The following is a 21,933-nucleotide window of genomic DNA, read 5'->3' on the forward strand; positions in this document are numbered from 1 at the left end:
AAATAAAGTAGAAAAAAATTAATGAATACTTTTCAGGCAAAACAGTGTGCGTTTCTGAGCTATACAAGCCCAAGATACAATCCTCAGCCTGTGCTAATAATCTCACCTGAGCCATCATTGAATTCAAGAGCTTCAAAGTGTGAAGAGGAATTTCTTTTTTTTTAAAGGGCAATTTAGCGTGGCCAATCCACCTACCTAGCACATCTTTGGGTTGTGGGACTGAGACCCACGCAGACAGGGGAGAATGTGCAAACTATACATGGACAGTGACCCAGGGCTGAGATCAAACCCGGTTCCTCAGCGCCGTGAGGCAGCAGTGCTAAGAACTGTGCCACCTTGCCGCCCGTGAAGAGGAGTTTCAAACAAAAGTCCCCATCTAGGGTGGCCTTTTCGAAGGATCGATGTAGACCCGATGGGCCGAATGGCCTCCTTCTGCGTTGTAGGGAATCTATGATTCTTTGATAATATTGCGTTGACAGCTCCACTGCCATATCATAGGAATTGCAACAAATGAACAACCCTTCAGCCCACCCAGTTCGAGATGGTGTTTATCCAACCATGAGCAGCAGTCCTTACCCTGTTCCCCTGCCTGGTTCCTGTATACTTTTATCCTTCATTCCTTCAGCAATCTATTTAACCTCTTATATATTGACATGATCTCAGCTCCAATTACCCATGGTGCAATTCATAACCTACAAATCATCTGAGATAAGTCTCCTCTCTGTCCTGAATTTCAAATATAGTATTTTGCCTAGTTGTGTTCATATTGTATACTCTTCCAACCAGTAGTAGCCATGGATGATATCGCCGTGGTAATCATACAGATGTATGCATCTGACTTGGCTGGATCTGACTGGATCTCATCAAACACAACCAGAGCCAGCTCTCCTCCTCCTCCAACACTGCCCACTACTCCAGGGTCATGCTGGAATGTAAAGGCAGCTCCCCCTCCTGGTGTCATTTTATCGATAACAACCATCTCCTTAAACCTCTCTTCCATTTCCTCCTCTATCTTCAACCTCAGGAAGTGGGAGAAGCTTGTGAACTTCTTTTTTGATAAGCCATATTACCATCTGTTCAGCTGCCGCATCCTCCCAGCCCACCAGCCAAAAATTCCCCCAACATTCCCAATTTGTCCCAGCCCCAAGGCTCACATTTTACTCTGGGTTTTTCTCCTGTTATGCCTCCTGCATTCTTATCCATCCAAGCCACTGCCTTCTCCTGTGTTCTCACTAAACCGCTGACCGTAAAACATGCCTTTCTGACCCCATGCTAGCGAATATTGTCAGCAATTCCCCTCTTCTCAGGTACCTGCCATCCTCCCTTTCAAATTTTCTGTAATCACCCACATCCTCAAAAAACCCATCCTCAATCACTCCATCCTTGCAAACCACCTACCTATTTCTACCCTTCCTTTCCACTCCAAAGTCCTTGGATATGTTGTCAACTCCCAAATCCAAGCCTACCTTTCCTTCAGTTCCATATTTGAACGACTCCAATTAGGATTCTTCCACTACCACAGCACTAAACGTGTTTTTATCAATTACATCCTGGAGCTGGTACTGTGGAAAACTATCCTAACTCATCATTTGTAACCTGTATGTATCCACTGGCACAGCTGACTCTCGCCATCATTTTCCAAGGTGCCTTCTTCCTGGGGGAGCTGTGTGGTGCTGCCTTCACCTGCTTCCATTTTTAGTGATCCAGTCATAGCTAGGGAATCAGCTGCAATGGCTACTCTTCCCTCCCCTGCATCACTACCTTCAGGGTCAGCATGCTTGTCCTCCTTTCGTGTTAAGTTTCATCAAACAATGGCAACCTAACGGCACAACTGTTGCAAACGAAAGTCTGACAGTTTGTCCTGAATCTAGAACTATAAGCTCCCTCACCAGTTGTTTGTTTAATCAGGGAGAACTCTGACAACTGAATTGGAGACCCAAATGGCTTCCACTAACTACCCTGTTCATATTGTCCTGGTACCCTGTAGCTTGCGAAATGGTTGTACACTTCATCCCACTTTATAATGGTAGCACAATGGTAACCACCGGTAACCCTGGGTGATGTCACACTGGTATCCACTAGTAACCATGGGGTGATGTCACATTGGTATCTACCAGTAACCATGGGGCGATGTCACACTGGTATCCACCAGTCCATGAGGTGATGTTGCACTGGTATCCACTGGTAACCAAGGGGCGATGTCACACTGGTATCCACAGGTAACCATGGGGTGATGTCACACTGGTATCCACCAGTAACCATGAGGTGATGTCGCACTGGTATCCACTGGTAACCAAGGGACGATGTCACACTGGTATCCGCTGGAAACCATGGGGGAGTGTCCACCGGCTACCATGAAGGGATGTCACATCATGTCATACAGGTAACCAACCCCCAGTAAGGTGGCGACAAGAACAGGTCAGAGGCTAGGAATCCTGCAGAGAGTAACCCACTTCCTGACTCCCCAAAGCTATCCACCGCCAACAAGGAACAAGTCAGGAACATCATGGAATACTCTCCACTTACCTGGATGAGCACAACTCCAACAACACTCAAGAAACTCAGTACCATTCAGGACAAAGTAGTCCACTTGATTGCTACCCCTTCCATAAATATTCACTTTCTCCACCACCGACGCACAGTAGCAATGTGTGTAACATAAACAAGATGCACTGCAGGAACTCAGCAAAGGTTTTTTAGGCAGCACCTTCCAAACCCACGAACCACTACCATCTACAAGTATAGCAGATACCTAGGAACACCACCACCTGGAAGTTCACCTCCAAGTCACGTACCATCCTGACCTGGAAATATATCACCATTCCTTCACTGTCGCTGTCAAAATCCTGGAATCCTTCCCTAAGAGCACTGTGGGTGTACCTAAACCTCAGGACTGTAGTGATTCAAGAAGGCAGCTCACCACCATTAACTCAAGGGCAATACGGTATGGGCAAAACTGGCTTAGCCACTGATGCCCATGTCCACTGAGTGAATAAAAGAAAACCCACTGGTAACCATGGGGTGATGTCACACTGGTAACCATCGGTAACCATGGGGTGATGTGACACTGGTAACCACTGGTAACCATGGGGTGATGTCACACTGGTAACCACTGGTAACCATGGGGCGATGTCACACTAGTAGCCATTGGAAACTGCGGGGTGATGTCACACTGATAACCAAGCAACAACACCATGCTGGTAAATATGGGATGGTATTACAGTTAACCACAGGACTGTGTCACACTGGTATGTAGGTGAATATCAGATGCAAACAAGGTTGGACTGTACTGTGTGTGTGTGGACATCAAGTGAGGATGGGAGTCAATTATGATACAACTCTGTTTTCTCAGGACAGCACGGAGGTGCAGTGGTTAGCACTGCTGCCTCATGGTACCAAGGATCCCCATTTGATCCTGGCCCTGGGTCACTGTCTGTGTGGAGTTTGCACATTCTCCCCATGTCTGCGTGGGTCTCGCCTCCACAACCCAAAGGTGTGCAGTGTAGATGAATTAGCCTTGCGAAATTGCCCCTTAAATTGGAATATTTTTTTTTTAAACTCTGTTTTCTCTTTGCAATGCTGAAATCTTGCCAAAATCTGCTAGACACGTGCATGACTGTGGGTTCCAGAGACAATTCAGATGAGCATTCACCATGAATGAATAAGTCAAATTCTGCATGAACTGTATGAATTTTGCTCAGGGAATTATACTCTATGCTACAATCTGTTTTTCCATGAAAATTATAAATCAGTGACCTTGCCGATTGGTGTCTTCAATGAGACTCTGTATAAAACACCTGGGACAAAAAAATTATTCCACTCATTAAAATGAAAAAAATCCAATTAAATTCGCCGAATGTATTCAATGAATTCAATAAATACAAATCAAATTGTACATACGATGGATGGGTGAGGTACTGGGGTCTCCCTCGGAGCCAGAACACAGCAAGAGTCAGGAGGAGCAGAGAGCATTGGCGACAGAGAGCATTGGCGACAGAGAGCATTGGCGGCAGAGAGCATTGGCGGCAGAGAGCATTGGCGACAGAGCATTGACGACAGAGAGCATTGGCGGCAGAGAGCATTGGCGGCAGAGAGCATTGGCGACAGAGAGCATTGGCGGCAGAGAGCATTGGCGGCAACAATTTCTTAGAGTCTGAAAGTCCACTCAGTATAGAGTTATTTCACAAACTGCTGAGACCCACTAACTCACCTCAGCATACCACCACACCCCTGTAAGTAGCTTGCTATCTGCTTGTCCAACCCATTGGTCTCTTGCTATTGTTACACGATGGTGGAAATAGAAGATTGTCGTTTTGATAGTCTGCCAGAAATCCGACCTCTGTTTGTTACAGTTAAGCTCACTTAAATATTTTTGCGCCTGAGTTACCTAACGCGCGGGATTCAACGGCCTTGCCTCGGAAACTTCAACCAGGCGCCATTTAGAGCTGGTAGTCACTAACATGAGCCAGGCATAATGGCACTTGGTGGTAGAGGGGGACTCCCAAGCGATCAGGATCCCTGGGTGGTTGGTCTCTGGGCAGAGTGGTACCCTGGTACCCCAATGCCACCTGGGCACCCTGGCATTGCCAGCCAGGCACCATGGCAGTGCCATCTGGGTGGCATCGCGGGTACCAGGGTAGCACCTGGGTGCCCAGGTGGGACTGCCAGGCTAAAAGGTGCATTGCCAGGCTGGTAGTGCCAAGGTGCATGGGTGATATCTTGCCCATGCTGGGTATCAGACCCTGCCCTTATGAGATAGGGTACAGGGGGATGGGCCTCAAGGACTCCCTGATTGGTACATTTGGGCGTTGGGGGGGGGGGGGGGGGGGGGGGGGGAGGGGGAGACCGCAGTGTGGGATCGAGATATCAGGGCATCTTTTAAAAATGGCGCCTCGATCTCTTCCTGCACAGGTGAGCTTAGCTCGTTAGTGCAGGAAATGAATCTAAGTGCAGCCTCGGCAGGGAGAGAGAGAAGAGAGAAGAAGAATTGGGAGAGGGAGGAGAGAGTTATTGTTGCAATCCTGTCACAATGAAGTGCATACTCTAATTTAAGTGGGAGCAGTTGTTACTAATTGGGAAAATGGGGGCATTATTCTTAAGTATGGTGTGTGCAAACCCCAAAACAGAGAAAAAGACAGGCATGGAGAGGGAACTGGCATCTTTCATGGAACAGATGGGAGAAGTTGCCCTGATAAATTGCCCTAAGTGACCAAAAGGTTAGGAGGGGTAATTGGGTTATGGGGATAGGGTGGAAGTGAGGGCTTAAGTGGGTTGGTGCAGACTCGATGGGCCGAATGGCCTCCTTCTGCACTGTATGCCCTATGTCTATGTCTAAGTGGACCCATGGCAGTTCCTATATCCCGGTGAGATGGAATTTTTGATCTTTTTGCCGGTCTACAAAGTATACACACGTATTGACTTTTTGCAGTGGGGAAATCGGTGCTTCCAGGAATAATAAGAGCGGAATACTCCGACCGCACTCCAAACTTCTTGGATGCGAGGTTGGAGACGGGCCCTGCCCAACGCTTGCATGGAGGTTGGACATGGACCTTTTGGCCCAAAAGATCTTCTGCCAGAAAATATCACAGGCCGTAGCCGAGTACGTTACTAATACTGTAACTAGAACAGGGATGTCTCTCCTTCCACCTTCTGGGAGGCACTGAAGGCAGTGATTGGGGAGAGATTATAGCCTAAAAGTCACGTAGGGACAGGGAAGAGAGGGCGGCTAGGCGGCAACTGATCGACTCCATCCTGCAAGTCGACATAAAATATTCCAAAGCCCCGACTGTAGAGCTTCTGACAGAGAGGAGAAAGCTGCAAATGGACTTTAATCTGCTATCCACCAGGGAGGCAGTGCACCAACTCCACCAGACACAGGGGACCTTCTACAAACACGGAGAGAAGGCTAGCCGCCTGCTGGCTCATCAGCTGTGAAAGCAGGCAGCCACGAGGGAGATAGCATCGCTGAAGGATAGCAGAGGTGAGCTGGTAGCCGAACCAAAAAGGGTCAGCCAAGCATTTGAGGCCTTTTTCCGGGGACTGTACACCTCTGAACCCCCCGACGGGGACGCGGGAATGAAACGGTTCCTTGATGGATTGGACATGCCAGTCATGGGGGACAATAGGTGGGGGGGGGGGGGGGGGGGAGAGACTGGAAGCACCAATAGAACATAGAACAGTACAGCACAGAACAGGCCCTTCGGCCCTCGATGTTGTGCCGAGCAATGATCACCCTACTTAAACCCACGTAACCCGTATACCCGTAACCCAACAATCCCCCCATTAACCTTACACTACGGGCAATTTAGCATGGCCAATCCACCTAACCCGCACATCTTTGGACTGTGGGAGGAAACCGGAGCACCCGGAGGAAACCCACGCACACACGGGGAGGACGTGCAGACTCCACACAGACAGTGACCCAGCCGGGAATCGAACCTGGGACCCTGGAGCTGTGAAGCATTGATGCTAACCACCATGCTACCGTGAGGCCCCGTAAAGTGAGAGATCATGGAGAGTTTCAGTTCCATGCAGGCAGGGAACGCACCGGGAACTGATGAGTTCCCGGCGGTTTTCTACAAAACATTCGCACCAACCCTGGTCCCACACCTACAGGAAATGTTCACAGATTTGCTAATGAGGGGCACCCTGCCTCCAACACTAACACAACCCATGATATTGCTGATACCCAAAAAAGACGAAAGACCCGACAGAATGTGGATCATATCGACCCATTTCGCTGCTCAAAGTAGACGCAAAGATACTCGCAAAAGTCCTGGCTAAAGGACTGGAAAACTGCGTACCAGTAATGGTCACAGAGGACCAGATGAGCTTTGCCAAGGGTAGACAGCAAACTGCAAACATCAGGCAGGTGCTGAATGTAACAATGACCCCATCTGGGGAGAGAACACCAGAGGTGATCGTTTCCCTGGAAGCAGAAATGGCCTTCAACAGAGTTGAGTGGAAGTACCTCCTCGAGGTACTGGAACGGTTTGGGCTATGGACGGGGTTCACCTCCTGGGTGAAACTCCTGTACAATTCCCCCAAAGCGAGCATTCGAACCAGCAGCTCTGAATGCTTCCAGCTGCAAGAGGCACAAGGCAGTGTTGCCCACTGTCCCTGTTCCTGTTCTCCCTAGCAATCGAATCCCTGGCAATCGCTCTGCAAGATGCAAAAGACTGGAAGGGCATCTATGCGGAGGACCTGCTCCTCTACATTTTGGACCAACAGAATGGCCTGAAAGTAATCATGAAGCTCCTGGAAGAGTTCAGGGCCATCTTGGGCTACAAATTCAACCTGGGCAACAGCGAGGCATTCCCGGTGAATCCGAAAGGGGGAAGGATAGAGCGGGGGTCTACCATTCAAACCAGCCCTCAACAAATTCCGCTACCTGGGGATCCAGATAGCCCACAACTGGGCACAGATCCATAAATGATCTTAATGTACTTTATGATCTGTTGAGCTGCTCGCAGAAAAATACTTTTCACTGTACCTCGGTACTCGTGAAAATAAAGAAAATCCAATCCAAATTGAACCTGGCCAATCTGGTGGAGGAAGTTAAAAAGTAGGTGGATTGGCCACGCTAAATTGCCCCTTAATTGGAAAAAATAATTGGGTAATCTAAATTTATTTTTAAAAAAGTACCTACAGAGATGGGATGCACTCCCGCTTTCCCTGGTGGGGAGGGTGCAGACGATCAAGATGAACATGCTACCAAGGTTCCTCTTCCTGTTCAGATGAATACGATCTTCATCCCCAAGGCCTTTTTCCAAAGGATAGACAAAATTATTATGCCGTTTGTGTGTCGGGGGGGAAGAACCCAAGGATCCCCAAGGCTACACTGCAAAGGAGGAAAAACATGGCCCTCCAGAACCTGCGATACTACCAGTGGGCAGCCACAGCCGAGAGGGTGAGGGTACAACTAGCCAGCGATTCAGCTGGTCACGTAACTATTCTTGGTGGAAGCCCTAATGAGAGGCGTGGGTGGGCCAGGTTCCTTGCCCTGTCTAGTGGAGTTGCTCAGAGTCTGTTGCTTAAACTGGGAGGCGGTGGTGTGGTGGTATTGTTACTGGACTAGTAAACCAGAGACTCAGAGTAATGCTCAGAGGACCCAGGTTCAAATCCCGCCACTGCAGCTGGTGAAATTTGAATTCAATAAAAATCTGGAATTAAAATCTAATGATGACAATGAAAACATTGTCGATTGTCGTAAAAACCCATCTGGCTCACTAACGTCCCTTAGGGAAGGAAATCTGCCGTCCTTACCTGGTCTTGCCTACATGTGACTCCGGACCCACAGCAATGTAGTTGATTCTTAACTGTCCCCTAAAGGGCAATTAGGGATGGGTAATAAATGCTGGCATAGCCTGCGACGCCCACATCCCATGAACGAATAAAAGAAAAAGCCAGGATTGTCAAAAGAGTCCAAACTATTTAAAATTAACCAAGCCCTTTATTTTCATTATTTCTTCATTACAGCTGGCTGTGTCAGACTGGATGCAGAAAGCACTGGAAGCTGAGGTAAACGACTGGTACAGGGAGGAAGAACCCGAGTCTGACCACGAAGGTTACTGCCACTCCAGCCTGCCGGTGATTGTGACCCAGGTTAGTGAAAGGCCAACACTATAATGTGAACCCAGTGCTTTTAGATTGTTCAGTGTCATGGACAGTGCGTGATCAGCTGTGAGTACCACGGGGCATACCAGCAGCCAGTTGCTATTCATGACATTTCTGTTTTATTTTATACAGTGTGTGGATGGTCTCATGTCTGCTTGATATTTAAAATGAAAACAGCAACAAGGAAGGATGAACCTATTCTCTGCAGAAGGGCAGATTCTCCCTTCTCCCCTGGGCCTCCCTGAGGCTCGTTTGTTGCCATGGTGAGGCCCTCTAACTGAAATAAAACCTGAGTCTTTCATTAGACCTTTGCACAGAGATTGCCAGCACAGTCAGTCATATTAGGGAGTAAATCAGCCTGATCAGAGACTGCCCTGATAACATGAGGTGAAGGTACCAATTTGTCCCTTAAACTGGGGGCTCTGACGTTCACTGCCAGCACCATCACCCCTCAGTCAGAAAATTGTGGTTTAAATGCCGTTCCAGAAACTTGATCATATACTCTTGGCTAGTACATCAGTGCCGTATTGGAGGAGGGGGGGGGTGGCCCTCTTTTGGATGAGATATTGGATGAGATATTCAATAACGGTTCTCTCTCAAGTGAATAGAAAACAAATCCCATGGTACTAACTTAAAGCAGAGCAGGGAAGTTATCCCTTAGTGCCCTGACCAATATTTATATCTCAACTATGAATCGCTAAATAAGGTTTATCGGGCTATCATCACTTTGCTGTTTGTGGGATCTTGCTGTGCTCAAACTGGCTGCTACATTTCCTACATTACAACAGTGGCTACGTCTCAAAAATATTTTATTGGCTGTAAAGTGCTTTGTTACATCTTTTTTAAAAATGAGAAGCATAGAATTCACACAGTGCAGAAGGAGGCCATTCGGCCTATAGAGTTTGCTCCGACCCACCAAAAGAGCATCCTACCTAGGCCCGACCTCCCACCCTACCCTGGTAACCCCACCTTAACCTGCACCTCTTTGGACACTAAAAGGCAATTTAGCATGGCCAATCCACCTAATCTGCGTATCTTTGGACTGTAGGAGGAAACCGGAGCACCCCAGGAAACCCACGCAGACACGGGGAGAAAGTGCAAACTCCACACAGACAGTGACCCAAGGCCGGAATTGAACCCGGTTCCCTGGTGCTGTGAGGCATCAGCCTAACCATCGTGCCACCATGCAGCCCTCTTTGTGACATCTGACAGTTGTGAAAATCCTTTCCTTTCTTGTATTATTTTCAGCTGCTGACTTACCTGTGCCCAAACCCCATTAGTGCCTGGCGCCCAATTTCGAATGGTTGGGGTTGACGGTGTGAATAGGCAATTTGACCATGTTGGGAAGCACAGCTGAACCTGCCCTATCCTCACCAAATATCCACCATAATTCAGGATTACTGGACTAGGTTCAGGAGCAGGAACACCGCCTGATATCTTTTCCCACTCTTAAGGGACATGCATAGCAATTGTGGCAGCCACATAGGCCTGAAAGTTTTACTGGGGATCAGGGTGTCAGGGTAGAAAGTGGGTCCCAAGTCCACACTTACACACAAGTGGGATCTCCTTGGTAATTTTGCCACAGGAAGTCTCCTAATTGGCCACCTCTGGGCCTTTCATCCAACTTCGGGCAGTGGACAGGCTCCTGAAGCTGCCGGCCCAATCAAAGGGCAGCTAGCCTTAAGCACTGGTTGATTGACGGCCTACAGCAGGTACTTTCCAAAACTACACAATTTAAGGACTGGGGATCTGAGAGGTCACTCCTCTGGGGAGATTAGAGGGGCCTGAGTTCCCTGCTTGCAGTCCCCCCTTTCGTCCCTCCTGGGATACCAAAGGGAGGTTGCCTGCATTTGGGAGGAGAGGTAGGGGAACCTGTCAGCAAAATGTCAATGGCCCTGTAAAGTATCCCACCTAACTGGGGCTGTTTGCAACTTAGCTGGCTGCTGGGAAAATACCCCATAGCATGGTTGACACGGCCCCCCACTATTTTAACCCTCTCCCTCCCAACTCCCAACCTACCACCAGAGGTCCAGTCCAGTCCAAGCAATGGTGTTTCAGGTGATGAGAGGATTATGTAGGGCAGATTGAGAGAAAATATTTCTCTGGTGTAAGAGTCTAGAATAAGGGATGCAGATCCTTTTTTTTTTTCACTCAAAAGGTAGTGGACATCTGGAACTCTCTCCCTGCAAAAACCTATGGTCAAAAGAAAATTTCAAAACTGTCTCTATGTTCCTCACCAATATCCCAACTGAGATCAGTGAACTGGTGAATAGAACCATCCAAACCCACAACCTCTATCATCTAGAAGGACAAAGGCAGCAGAAGCATGGGAACACCATCACCTGGAAGTTCCCCTCCAAATCACTCACCATCCTGACTTGGAAATATATCAGCCGTTCCTTCACTGTCATGGGTCAGAATCCAGGAATTATCTCCTTAGCGACACTCTGGGTCGCACCTACACCTCAGGGACTGCAGTGGTTTGAGAAGGCTCACCACCACATTCTCAAGGGTAATTAGGGATGGGCAACAAATGATGAGCGAGCCAGCGATGCCACACAACAAAGAATGAATTTAGAATGGAGATGGTGATTGTCTAATTAGTATGGGTCCTTAATGTCAACCTGTGCTACACGCCGACACGCAGCTTTTAGATGGATGTGAGAGACTGCAGTGTACAAAATTGACCAGTAAGAAAATCAACTCAATAGTGCCGTTCCAGTAGTTTCTGTATAACTAATTCAATAGTAAAATGAATAACAACTGGAATTTTAATGAAGATGAGCAGCTATCTGCAGTCAATTGGACCTTCCTGACAAGGGTTAAGTTATACCTCATGTTGTGCATTGTGCACAGTTACCTCGACCTTCAAACTTTACCCTTTTTGATCTAGATGCTGGAAGAGAATGTCCAGGTGGCGATGGTGATCAGTGACTCTCTCAGAGACAAGATGGTGGCAATGGCCCTACAGGAACTGGAGTCTTTCCTCTACAGGTAATCTATGCATTAATACTGTTATTGGAAATACTTTCAATAACAGGCATGGCTCACACTCATACCGTGACCTTAAAATAATGCTGTTTATTTGAGAGAAACCGTTATAATTTCCCGACCTAACAAATAAATCTCTTGAACTGAACCAGGCAAGAAAGACGTTGTTCAATTGTAGCAACACTTCCCTACTTTTATATTCTATTCCTTTAGCTATAAATGCCAAAATAACATTTGCCTGCTTTACCTGCATACTAGTTTTCATGCATAATGACACCAAGGTCCCTCTGCACCGAAGCACTCAAAGGTTTCTCTCCATTTAGATTTTAATAAGTTGCCTTTCCATTTTTCTGACCAAAATGGATTATCTCACACTTATCCACGTTAAACTCCGCCTGCCAAATGTTGACCCATTCACCTACGTTTATTTGAGCAACTTTGATTTATTTTGGATTTTCAGGAATTATTTGGCAAAAAAAAATCCATACAAAACCTGCTCATTTGCATGATTGTGGTGAGCAGCACAGCACTGAACGCACTGCTGAATGACAGCACACCTCAGCTGGGAGCCCAGGTCTGTGCAAGACTAACACCAACCTACCTCTGAAAGGTGAGGCACATTCTGGCTGTAGCAGGGGCTGGAGCTGTGTAGGGAAACATTTGAAAACTTTCAGGCAGGACAGAAAATGGTGCATCAGGCGAGAGGATATAACCCCCCCCCCCCCCCCCCCCCCCCCCCCCCCTTCACCCCGGCCACCCCATTCCCCTGGGGTTTTCAAATGCTGCACTGGAGTTGCTGGTGCAGATGATGGACTGGAGGAGAGAGATTCTCTTGCCTGAGGGGGCCAGGAGACCCTTGAGTCAGGTTCTGAGAAGGCAGTGGTGATCAATGCCACCGGCCTGACACTAAGGATCTGGATGGAGTGCCACAAGAGGTTCAATGACCTGACATGAGTGATCAAGGTCAGTAAGTGTAACCTTATACATGCTGTATGTATCCTACCAACTGCACCATTGGCTTCCCACGTTGCTTTGTTCACCTCACCTCCTTCATCCGCTTGCCAACAATCTATCACAACTACAATATCAACTTCATATATGCTTCGCAAACCCTCATACGTAGCGCTGCTGGAAGCTGGACACCACAGATCTTCAGAAAAGAGGGACTTTTGCAGAAGTCTGTTCCCACAGTATCTCCTCTGCTGTGCATCACAGACAGCAAACAGCCTCTATTCATCACAATCTGTTGGACAGGCTTAGTGAAAAATTCAAATCTGCAAATTCTGTTTTTTTTTTTCGATTTCACTCTATTTTCCTCAGCCTGCAGAAACTACCCCACCGCGCTTCAAATAAGGTTCTGCCGCCTTGCCAGGATACGACTGCACAGGTCAACAGAACTAATTCACCTGAGGAAGGAGCAGTGCTCCGAAAGCTCGTGTTTGAAACAAACCTGTTGGACTTTAACCTGGTGTTGTAAGACCTCTTACTGTGCTCACCCCAGTCCAACGCCGGCATTTCCACATCACAACAGAACTAATAGCAGGGTATTCACCATGGGGTTAGGGTAGGGGAAGCTTCTCAACTATCATCATCGAATGTTCGGCCACACCCACTCAGACACGCACACACATATGCAAGGAATAGGAGTCAGGCTGATTTCTCACAGCCTAGGAATGTTGACAATAATTGCAGTTCGCTCATTGCTATAGCTGAGGTCAGCTAACTCAACCCAGGCAAGCCTGAATCTTTGGACCTTGATTACACATGAGGACAATCCACACCTTTGATGAGCCATCAATTGCACGAGAGACGAGTTGCTATACAAAAGTTAGGCTTTAATAAGCTAGAACTTAGCCCTGCGGTCGACTACAATAAAATGGACGACCGCCGGGCGCTCTGACTCGGTATGGAGGCGTGGTTAACTCAGCCTCTCGACCAATCGGAGAGCCGTCACATGACTGGTCTCAACCAATCGGTCGAGAGGCACATGACCGACCAGGGCCAATGGTAAGCTGGTGTTCTGCACCAATGGCAGACAGCTATGCAAATCATACCACCACAACCTTGTCAAAGGTCATTTAGGCATGGGCAATAAATGCTGTCCCTGCCAGCGACACCCAAATCCGAAGAATGATTTTTTAAAAAAGATGCATATACCCATCCAGGAACAATGGGCTGTTTTTAATCAGCAGTTGTGATGAATGTAGGAATTTCAGATACATTGTATTATAAGTATCTGGTGAAGTAAGGATTAAAAACTTGGGTTTGAATGGGCGGGATTCTCCGACCCATCCGCCGGGTCAGAGAATCACTAGGGGTCAGCGTGAATCCCGCCCTCGCCATCCTCCGAATTCTCCGGCCCTCCAAAAGTCGGCGAGGCGTGAGTCACGCCACCTGCCTCGAAGAATGGCGGGGACCACCGCGACTCAATGGGCCCTGGGGCTGCCCGACTTCTCAGGCCCGCGATGGGCCGAAGTCCCGCTGGTTTTTCTGCCGGTCCTGCCAGCGTGGATCAGACTAGCTCCTTTACAGGCGGGACCTGGCGGTGCGGGCGGGCTCCGGGGTCCTGGGCTACGCTAAATTGCCCCTTAATTGGAAAAAATGAATTGGGTGCACAAAATTTATTTTTTTAAATTCCCAAAAAAAATCCTTGACGATTCCTCACTCCAACGCCGAGTGATGTTTCTAATGTGGCGGTCTATTGTAGGGTTCGATTGGCTCTGTTAGCTCGATGGCTCAAGTGTACAGCAGAATAATGCCAATGGCTTGGGGTCCATCCCTGTTCCGGCTGTGGTAGTTCATGCAGGCCTGCCTCCTTACCTTGACCATGCTTGGTGTAGAGTGGTAGCCCTCAAGCTCCATAACCACATGTCTCCCTCCTTCTGTGGTCCTAGTCCCCATCGCCTATAGCAGAGTGTTCCTATTAATGCAGCTTGCCCAGGATGGGAAACAGTGAGAGGAGCATATTACGGAGTCAAGTGATGAAATACCTTATAATTAAAAATGCTTCTTCATTATATTTTTTGAATGTTAATATTTTGCTTGAGCATAGGAATTCTAACCTTTGAAACATGCAATGTAAAAAACAATGTTTATTAACATTTTCCTCTGTTTATCTCCAGTCTAGCATGTGGTCCAGAATAATGCAATGGAAAAGGGAATGTTCATTAGCATTTTCCTCTCTTTATCTCCAGTCTAGCATGCGGTCCAGAGTAATGCCAATATCGCAGGTTGAATTCTATTCTGGCTGAGGTTGTCTTGGGTCCGGCCTCACGCCTCCACCATGCATGTTGCAGAGTGGTGCCCCTCAAACTCTATAACTCATTATGTCTCTCTCTGATAGAGAGTGATGCTGATGGTCCCTCATGGAGTATGGCTAATTACATTACCTCCCTCTCTCCAGTCTGTTTAGGTCATTGAAATGTGCAAAACGCAAGCCTCAAATTGCTGGGTCTTTGAATATGTTATAAACAATGCCTTTGTAATGTCATGGTTAATGTTTGGGCATCGACCTGAAATGTTAACTCTGCTGAGTATTTCCAGCATTCTCTGATTTTATGCCAGCATCAGGCATCTGTCCATGTTAACATAGGAACCTAGGGAGCTGAAAACGAAGTGGGAGGGGGAACTGGGGGAACAGATCGAAGACGGGACATGGGCTGATGCCCTGGAGAGGGTAAATTCTTCCTCCTCGTGTGCGCGGCTTAGCCTCATCCAATTCAAGGTGCTGCATAGGGCCCACATGACTGGGACGAGGATGAATAGGTTCTTTGGGGGTGAAGATAGGTGTGCCAGGTGCTCGGGGAGTCCAGCGAACCATGCCCATATGTTCTGGGCATGCCCGGCATTGGAGGAGTTCTGGAAGGGGGTGGCGAGGACGGTGTCAAGGGTGGTGGGATCCAGGGTCAAGCCAGGATGGGGACTCGCGATCTTTGGGGTTGGGGTAGAGCCGGGAGTGTAGGAGGCGAAAGAGGCCGGTGTGCTGGCCTTTGCGTCCCTAGTAGCCCGGCGAAGGATTTTGCTACAGTGGAAGGACGCGAGGCCCCCAAGCGTGGAGACCTGGATCAATGACATGGCGGGATTTATTAAGCTTGAGAAGGTTAAATTCGCCCTGAGAGGATCGGTGCAAGGGTTCTTTAAACGGTGGCAACCTTTCCTCGACTTTCTGGCTCAACGATAGGGTACTGGGACAGTAGCAGCAGCAACCCGGGGGGGGGGTTGATTATGTTAGCTTATTTTATTTAAATTTGATTTATCTAATTTTAATTTATGGTTAAGTTCTCTTGTTTGGGGGGGGGGGGGGGGGGAATGTGATACATGTGATGTTACGGTATGGGGGGAATTGTGGGTGTTATGGGGCTGTTAGTTGCATATTACTGCTTTTTGCTATACTTTTTGTTATATTTTCTGCAAAAAATTCCAATAAAAAAATTAAAAAAAAAAAAAAAACATAGGAACCTAGGAAATAGGAGCAGAAGTAGGCCAATCAGCCCATCAAACCAGCTTTACCATTCAAACAAATCAGTCACCCGAGGTCAGAATCGAACCTGCGTCCCTTGCGCTGTGAGGCAGCAGTGCTAACCACTGCGCCCCCGTGCCACCTCCCGAATGTCCCTGATGTCACCCCCTGGATGTCATTAGTATTCAGAAGTCTATCAATCTCAGTCTTGGGTATTCCCAATGATTGAGCTTCCACAGTCCTCAAGAACACAAGAAGAATGGCCAATTGTGTAATGCAACCTCACTTGAATTTAATCTGAAAGATCTGGAATCATCAGGAAGTGATCCTGTTGTAAATTAAAAGCTTAAAGTTTAAAGTTTCTGACATTTGAACACTTCTCTAACTTACTTCATTGGCTCTCATGTGCTTTGGGACATTGTAAAGTTGTGAAAGGCTCTGCATAAATGCCAGTACTTTGATCCTTAAGTATGTATATCATTGCTTTTGCCCTCCTTCCAGTCTGATACTGAGCCTCACGGATCAAAAGATTTACCACCCACTGAGTGAAGAAATTCCTCATCTCAGTCCCAAATGCCTGCCCCTTATTCCGAGACTGTGTCCTCTGGTTCTAGATTCACTAGCCAGAGGGAACATCCCATCTACGTCTCACCTGTCGAGCACTCTATGAATTTTGTACATTTCATTGAGATCACCTCTCACTCTTCGAATCTCTAGAGAAAGAGAATACAGGCCCAAGTTCCTCAATCTCTTCTCATGTGACAATCCCACCATCCCAGGGATCAATCTGGTGAACATCCCTCTATGACAAGTATATCCTTCCTTAGATAAGGAGACTAAAACTGTACACAATATTCCACATGCAGTCTTACCAAAGCTCTATTGCAGCAAGACATCTTTACTGCTGTATTCAAATCCCCTTCCGGATGAGGCCAACATACCATTTGCCTTACTAGTTGGGTGTTTAAGAAGTGGAGACGGTGTAAGTGGTGGAGAATTTTCCTGAACCTCTTCCATGTTTATCTTTCTGTTCCTCATGTGCCTTTCTATATAGGTTCCGGAAGGCTGTCATCAGTTATGGAAAGGAACGACAGAAGGAATCCCAACCCAAGTATTACCTGCTGTACCTGCTGGCTGCCGTCAACAACTGTATAGCTTTCAGGTACACAGCCTGAACATGGCTGCTGATGTTTCAATTAACTTTACAGCCAGTGAAGTACGTTTTGTAATGAAGACAATGTGGCAGCCTATTCGTGCACAGCAAGCCCCCACAAGCAACAAATGTCCAGAAATTCTGTTTTTTTGTGATGTCAATTGAAAGATAAATATTGGCCAGGCCACTGGTGATCACTCCCCTACTTTTCTTTGGAGCAGTGCTATTGACCTTTTATGCCCATCTGAGCAGGCCTCAGTTTATCATCACCTGAAAAGACAGCACCTCCAATTGAGCAGCACTCCCCAACTACAGGGTTAGTCTTGATTCGTTTCCTTTGTGCTCAAGCCCTGGAGTAGTGGGATCAGAACCCAGAAGAGTACTGTCAACTGAGTCACAAATTGTCTCGACAGTTACATCAGTCAAATGCCGCAGCTCAATGAGACGCAACATTATTTTTTATAAATTTAGAGTACCCATTTCTTCCAATTAAGGGGCAATTTAGCGTGGCCAATCTACCTAACCTGCACATCTTTGGGTAGTGGGGGTGAAACCCACACAAGCATGGGGAGAATGTGCAAACTCCACATGGACAGTGACCCAGAGCCTGGATTGAAATTGGGACCTCGGCGCCATGAGGCAGCAGTGCTAACCATTGCCCTTAATGAGACACAACCTAATGTGAAACATGGGCGGCAGGAGGGTAAGATTAGGTCTTGCACTCCTCCCCTTCCCCACCCAAGGCTTTCTTGATAAAGTCACCATAAAATTTACTGAAAGCCTCACACCTAGGCCTCACTGAGTGTGTTGCTGATCTCACTCAGGTTCTGTGAACTTCAAGCCTGCCGCAAAATGGGATGAATAATCCCGTAAATTTCCAGCTCGTGGTCACTACCCATGACCCCAGTTGGATCATGTAAGTGTGCAGGTGTTGGGGTGAACACAGGATACTAACTGTGGTCAAATAGGACACCAAAACCTAACATTTTGTCAGACACAAGAAGAATGGTCAATTATGTAATGCAACCCCACTTGATTTTAACCTGAAAGATATGGAATCATCAGGGAGTGATTCTGTTGTAAATTAAAAGCTTAAAGTTTAACGTTTCTGACATTTGAACACTTCTCTAACTTACTTCATTGGCTCTCAAATGCTTTGGGACATTGTAAAGTTGTGAAAGGTTCTGCATAAATGCCAGTACTTTGATCCTCAAGAATGTATATCATTGCTTTTGCCCTCCTTCCAGTCTGATACTGAGTCTCACAGATCAAAAGCACCACGACTCATGCCATGGAAATGCAGATTGGACCACAATAGTACCTAATGCCCCTGGGATTAGAAGTTGAAAGACAAAGAGGCAGGGGAGGGTCCTCCTGTCCAGTAACCACTGCTGCAAAGTGCATATGAAGGTATAAGGACATAAGAAATAGCAAGTGTGCCATTCAGCCCTTTGAGCCTGCTCTACCATTCTAGTAGATCATGGCTGACCTTCGACCTGAACTCCATTCTCTGCACTATCCCCACATCCCTTAGTTTCCAAAAACCTATTGACCTCAGTCTTGAACATGATCAACAACTGAGCATCTCTGTTTGTGTGGGTTTCGCCCCCACAACCCAAAGATGTGCAGGATAGGTGGATTGGCCACCCCAAATTGCCCCTTAATTGGAAAAAAATAATTGGGTACTCTAAATTTATAAAAAATCATGAAAAACAACTGAGCATCTACAACCGTCTGGAGTAGAGAATTCCCAAGATTCACAATCATTGAGTGAAGAAATTTCTCCTCATCTCAATCTAAAATGGCCGCCCCTTATCCGTCACTGAGTTTGCGGCGCTCCCCATCTGGAGTCATTCCGGCTTACTTGAATCAGCTTTGGCTTGTGGTTGCTCCCCGTCTGGAGTCTGGTCTGTTCACTTGAGTCAGCTGAGGTTTCTTGATGCTCCACGTCCGGAGTCAAAACATTCAGGAATGCATTTGCTTGTGGAGAGGCTTGAGCAAATGAGGTTTGAAGTAACGTGGTGTCACCGGAGTCACCAGTAGTCTCACTGTGATTGTCGAGTGCCTCTGTACACACTAGCTGAGGTCTGTCACATTGCACATCTGGTATGGGAAGTGGGATGCCGTCGTCATTTGTCTCACATACAGTGGGTAGAGCCTCAGTAGCTTCTCGTCATTCACATGAGCTGGGCAGACCGTCAGAGTCTTCTTCTGGTGGCTCAAACAATCTGGGTGGACTGTCATAGACGCTTTGTTGTTCACTGGAGCGTGATAGACTGTCATAGTCTTCTTGCTGTGCACTTGGGCATGGCAGACCTGCATCATCTGCTGCTGGTTGCTCAGAGGAGGTTGCTAGACCCTCATGGTCTTGCTCATGCAAGGACTGTGCTTCGGAGTCTTGCGTTGCTTCTGTCGTGGGTGGCTGTCCATGAGCTTGCTGTGGAGACTTGTGTCACTCGAATCACTTCTTGTTCATGCAAGGACTGCGCTCTGGAGTCTTGCGTTGCTTCTATCATGGAGGCTGTCCACGAGCTCGCTGTGTAGTCTTTCTGTGTGGAGGCTGGGACCCTTCGTGGTGCGTGGACCACTCTCTGTGTAGAGTCGGGGACTCTTTGCGGTGCGTGGACCACTCTCTGTGTGGACCACTCTCTGTGTGGCAGCAGGCTGCTCTCTGTGGGCTTGTACCGCTCTCTGTCTCTTGGCGTCAGGCCGCAGCATAATCCTGCACTCACGAGTTGGGATGTCATATATGCTGGGCTGAAGATCCTCAAATCCGAAGAACTCGTCGTCGGGGTCGTCAATGTACAACATGTCTAGTTGCGGTTCGGATTTGGTACTGGGGTAGCCACCTTCCAAGGTGAAATCTTCATCTGAGTCGTTGTCTTCCAAGACCATATCATCACGTTTTGTGTCGGAACTAGCATTGGGCTCATGATGTCCAAAGAAGAATTCAAGGTCTGAGTCATAGTCTTCAAGGACTGTATCATCTCTTTGGGCGGTGCTAACTGCTTGTTGCAGGGTTCTGCGGAGGTTACTTTCAGCTACTGGTCGAATTTCAGGCATTGTGCTGTCGTTCCAAGTGAAAGAACCAGGTTTTATGGCGTTAAATTTGTTTTCGTGTTTTGGGACAATTCCTCTTTAAGTGGGCGTGGACTTGGGCCTCTGATGTCATGAAGCATGTGACGTAGGTCGTAGAAAGTGATTGGGCATGCTCAGATCGCTGTTCCTTTACTTGGGGTCTTTTTCTCCACTGCGCATGTGCAGCACCTTTACCAAGATGGCTGCAATTCAAATCTGCAGTTTTCTGCTGCAAGCCTACCTCGTGGTGAGTTTTGGCGCCTCTTTTACCGTTTTTCCTTGTACATTCCTCGCAGAATTCTTGGAATTTGTCCAGGACTGCCTGGAAGTCCCTCTTGTTTTGCCCCTTTGAGTACTTGAAGGTCTCGAAGATTTCAGTTGCTTCTGGACCCGCGATGGTAAGTAGAAGCTTTATTTTCTCTGCATCTGCCATGCCATTTAGGTCAGACGCTACCAGGTAGATCTCGAATCTCTGCCTGAACCAACGGCAGTTTTCACTGAGATTGCCTTGGTACCTGAGCTGCTGTGGAACCGGAATCCCGAACATCGTCTTGCCTGGCTGTTGTTGCTGGTTGTCACTGTTTGCTGAGTTGTAACTATATGGATTTAAACGGTCACTCCTGTGTACCATGTTTTGTTATGCTCTTGACGTAGCATAAGCTGCTTCCTTGATGTACACTCTCTGACAAAGGAAGGTTCAGACTTGGAGGTAGCTTTAACACGTTTATTTAAACTGTTAACAATTTTCCTACTTAGATTTGACTCTCCCGTTAATCCTGCTATAGCTACTCAGACTGACGAACCAGTCTGCTACAATCCAGGTGGTGGGTGTGATGTGTTCAATCAACCCTGTGTACACACTGAGTGTCTCCACTGGAAAGAGGAAGATCATGTGTGCTGTGTCCTTTATATATTGGTTGGTGTAATGCCCTCCTGTGGTAGTGTCACTGCTGTGTGTATCGTGAATGCCCATTGGTCGTGTCCTATCTTACTGACCTATTGGTTGAATGTCTGTGTGTCATGTCTCTGGTGCTCCCTCTAGTGTCTATCTAGTCTACATGTATTTACATGAACCCCTTGTGTATTTTCAGTGATGCATATCACCACAGGCAGCAGCTGATATGCTCATATTACCCATCATCAAGTGAAGAACCAGTATGTTGGCTCAATGACGAACTGACTCTGTTAATGTTTACGCATGAAAGACAGAAATTTGTTCCGGAGGTGGAGGACAAATGTGAACGGTGCCAGAGGGGCCCAGCCAACCACACCCAAATGTTTTGGGCTTCTCTCAAACTTGCTGGGTTCTGGAAAGCCTTCTCCGAGGCAATGTCCAAGGTTGTGGGTGAGGGTGAAGCCATGCCTGGTAGTGGCAATCTTTGGAGTATCGGAGCAGCCAGAACTACACATGGGGAAGGGGGCTAACACCCTTGCTTTCGCTGCCCTAATCGCATGCCAGAGAATCCTGCTCGGTTGCAGACAGGCTCGCTGACCTCTCGGAATCTCTCCGCCTGGAGAAGATTATGTACGCCATCCGAGGATCAGAGGAAGGCTTCCTGGATACTTGGGGGCAGTTTGTCAGCCTGTTCCAAAACCTGTTCGAGGCCAGCAACGAGGAGTAAGCTAAGAATAAAAA

At 47.6% G+C, this 21,933-nt stretch overlaps 1 protein-coding gene across 1 annotated transcript in view; it reads left to right on the forward strand.

Moving 5' to 3' along the window:
* Positions 1-21,933, forward strand: part of exoc3l1 (exocyst complex component 3-like 1) — a 147,291-nt gene that overhangs the window by 97,995 nt on the left and 27,363 nt on the right. The window contains exons 6-8 of the mRNA XM_038807064.1: positions 8,479-8,604; positions 11,510-11,610; positions 17,121-17,228. Of these exons, the coding sequence (XP_038662992.1) occupies positions 8,479-8,604; positions 11,510-11,610; positions 17,121-17,228 (335 nt within the window). The remainder of the gene's footprint in view (positions 1-8,478; positions 8,605-11,509; positions 11,611-17,120; positions 17,229-21,933) is intronic.

Source organism: Scyliorhinus canicula, chromosome 9 (genome assembly GCF_902713615.1).
Source record: "Scyliorhinus canicula chromosome 9, sScyCan1.1, whole genome shotgun sequence".
Classification (NCBI taxonomy): Eukaryota; Metazoa; Chordata; class Chondrichthyes; order Carcharhiniformes; family Scyliorhinidae; genus Scyliorhinus; species Scyliorhinus canicula.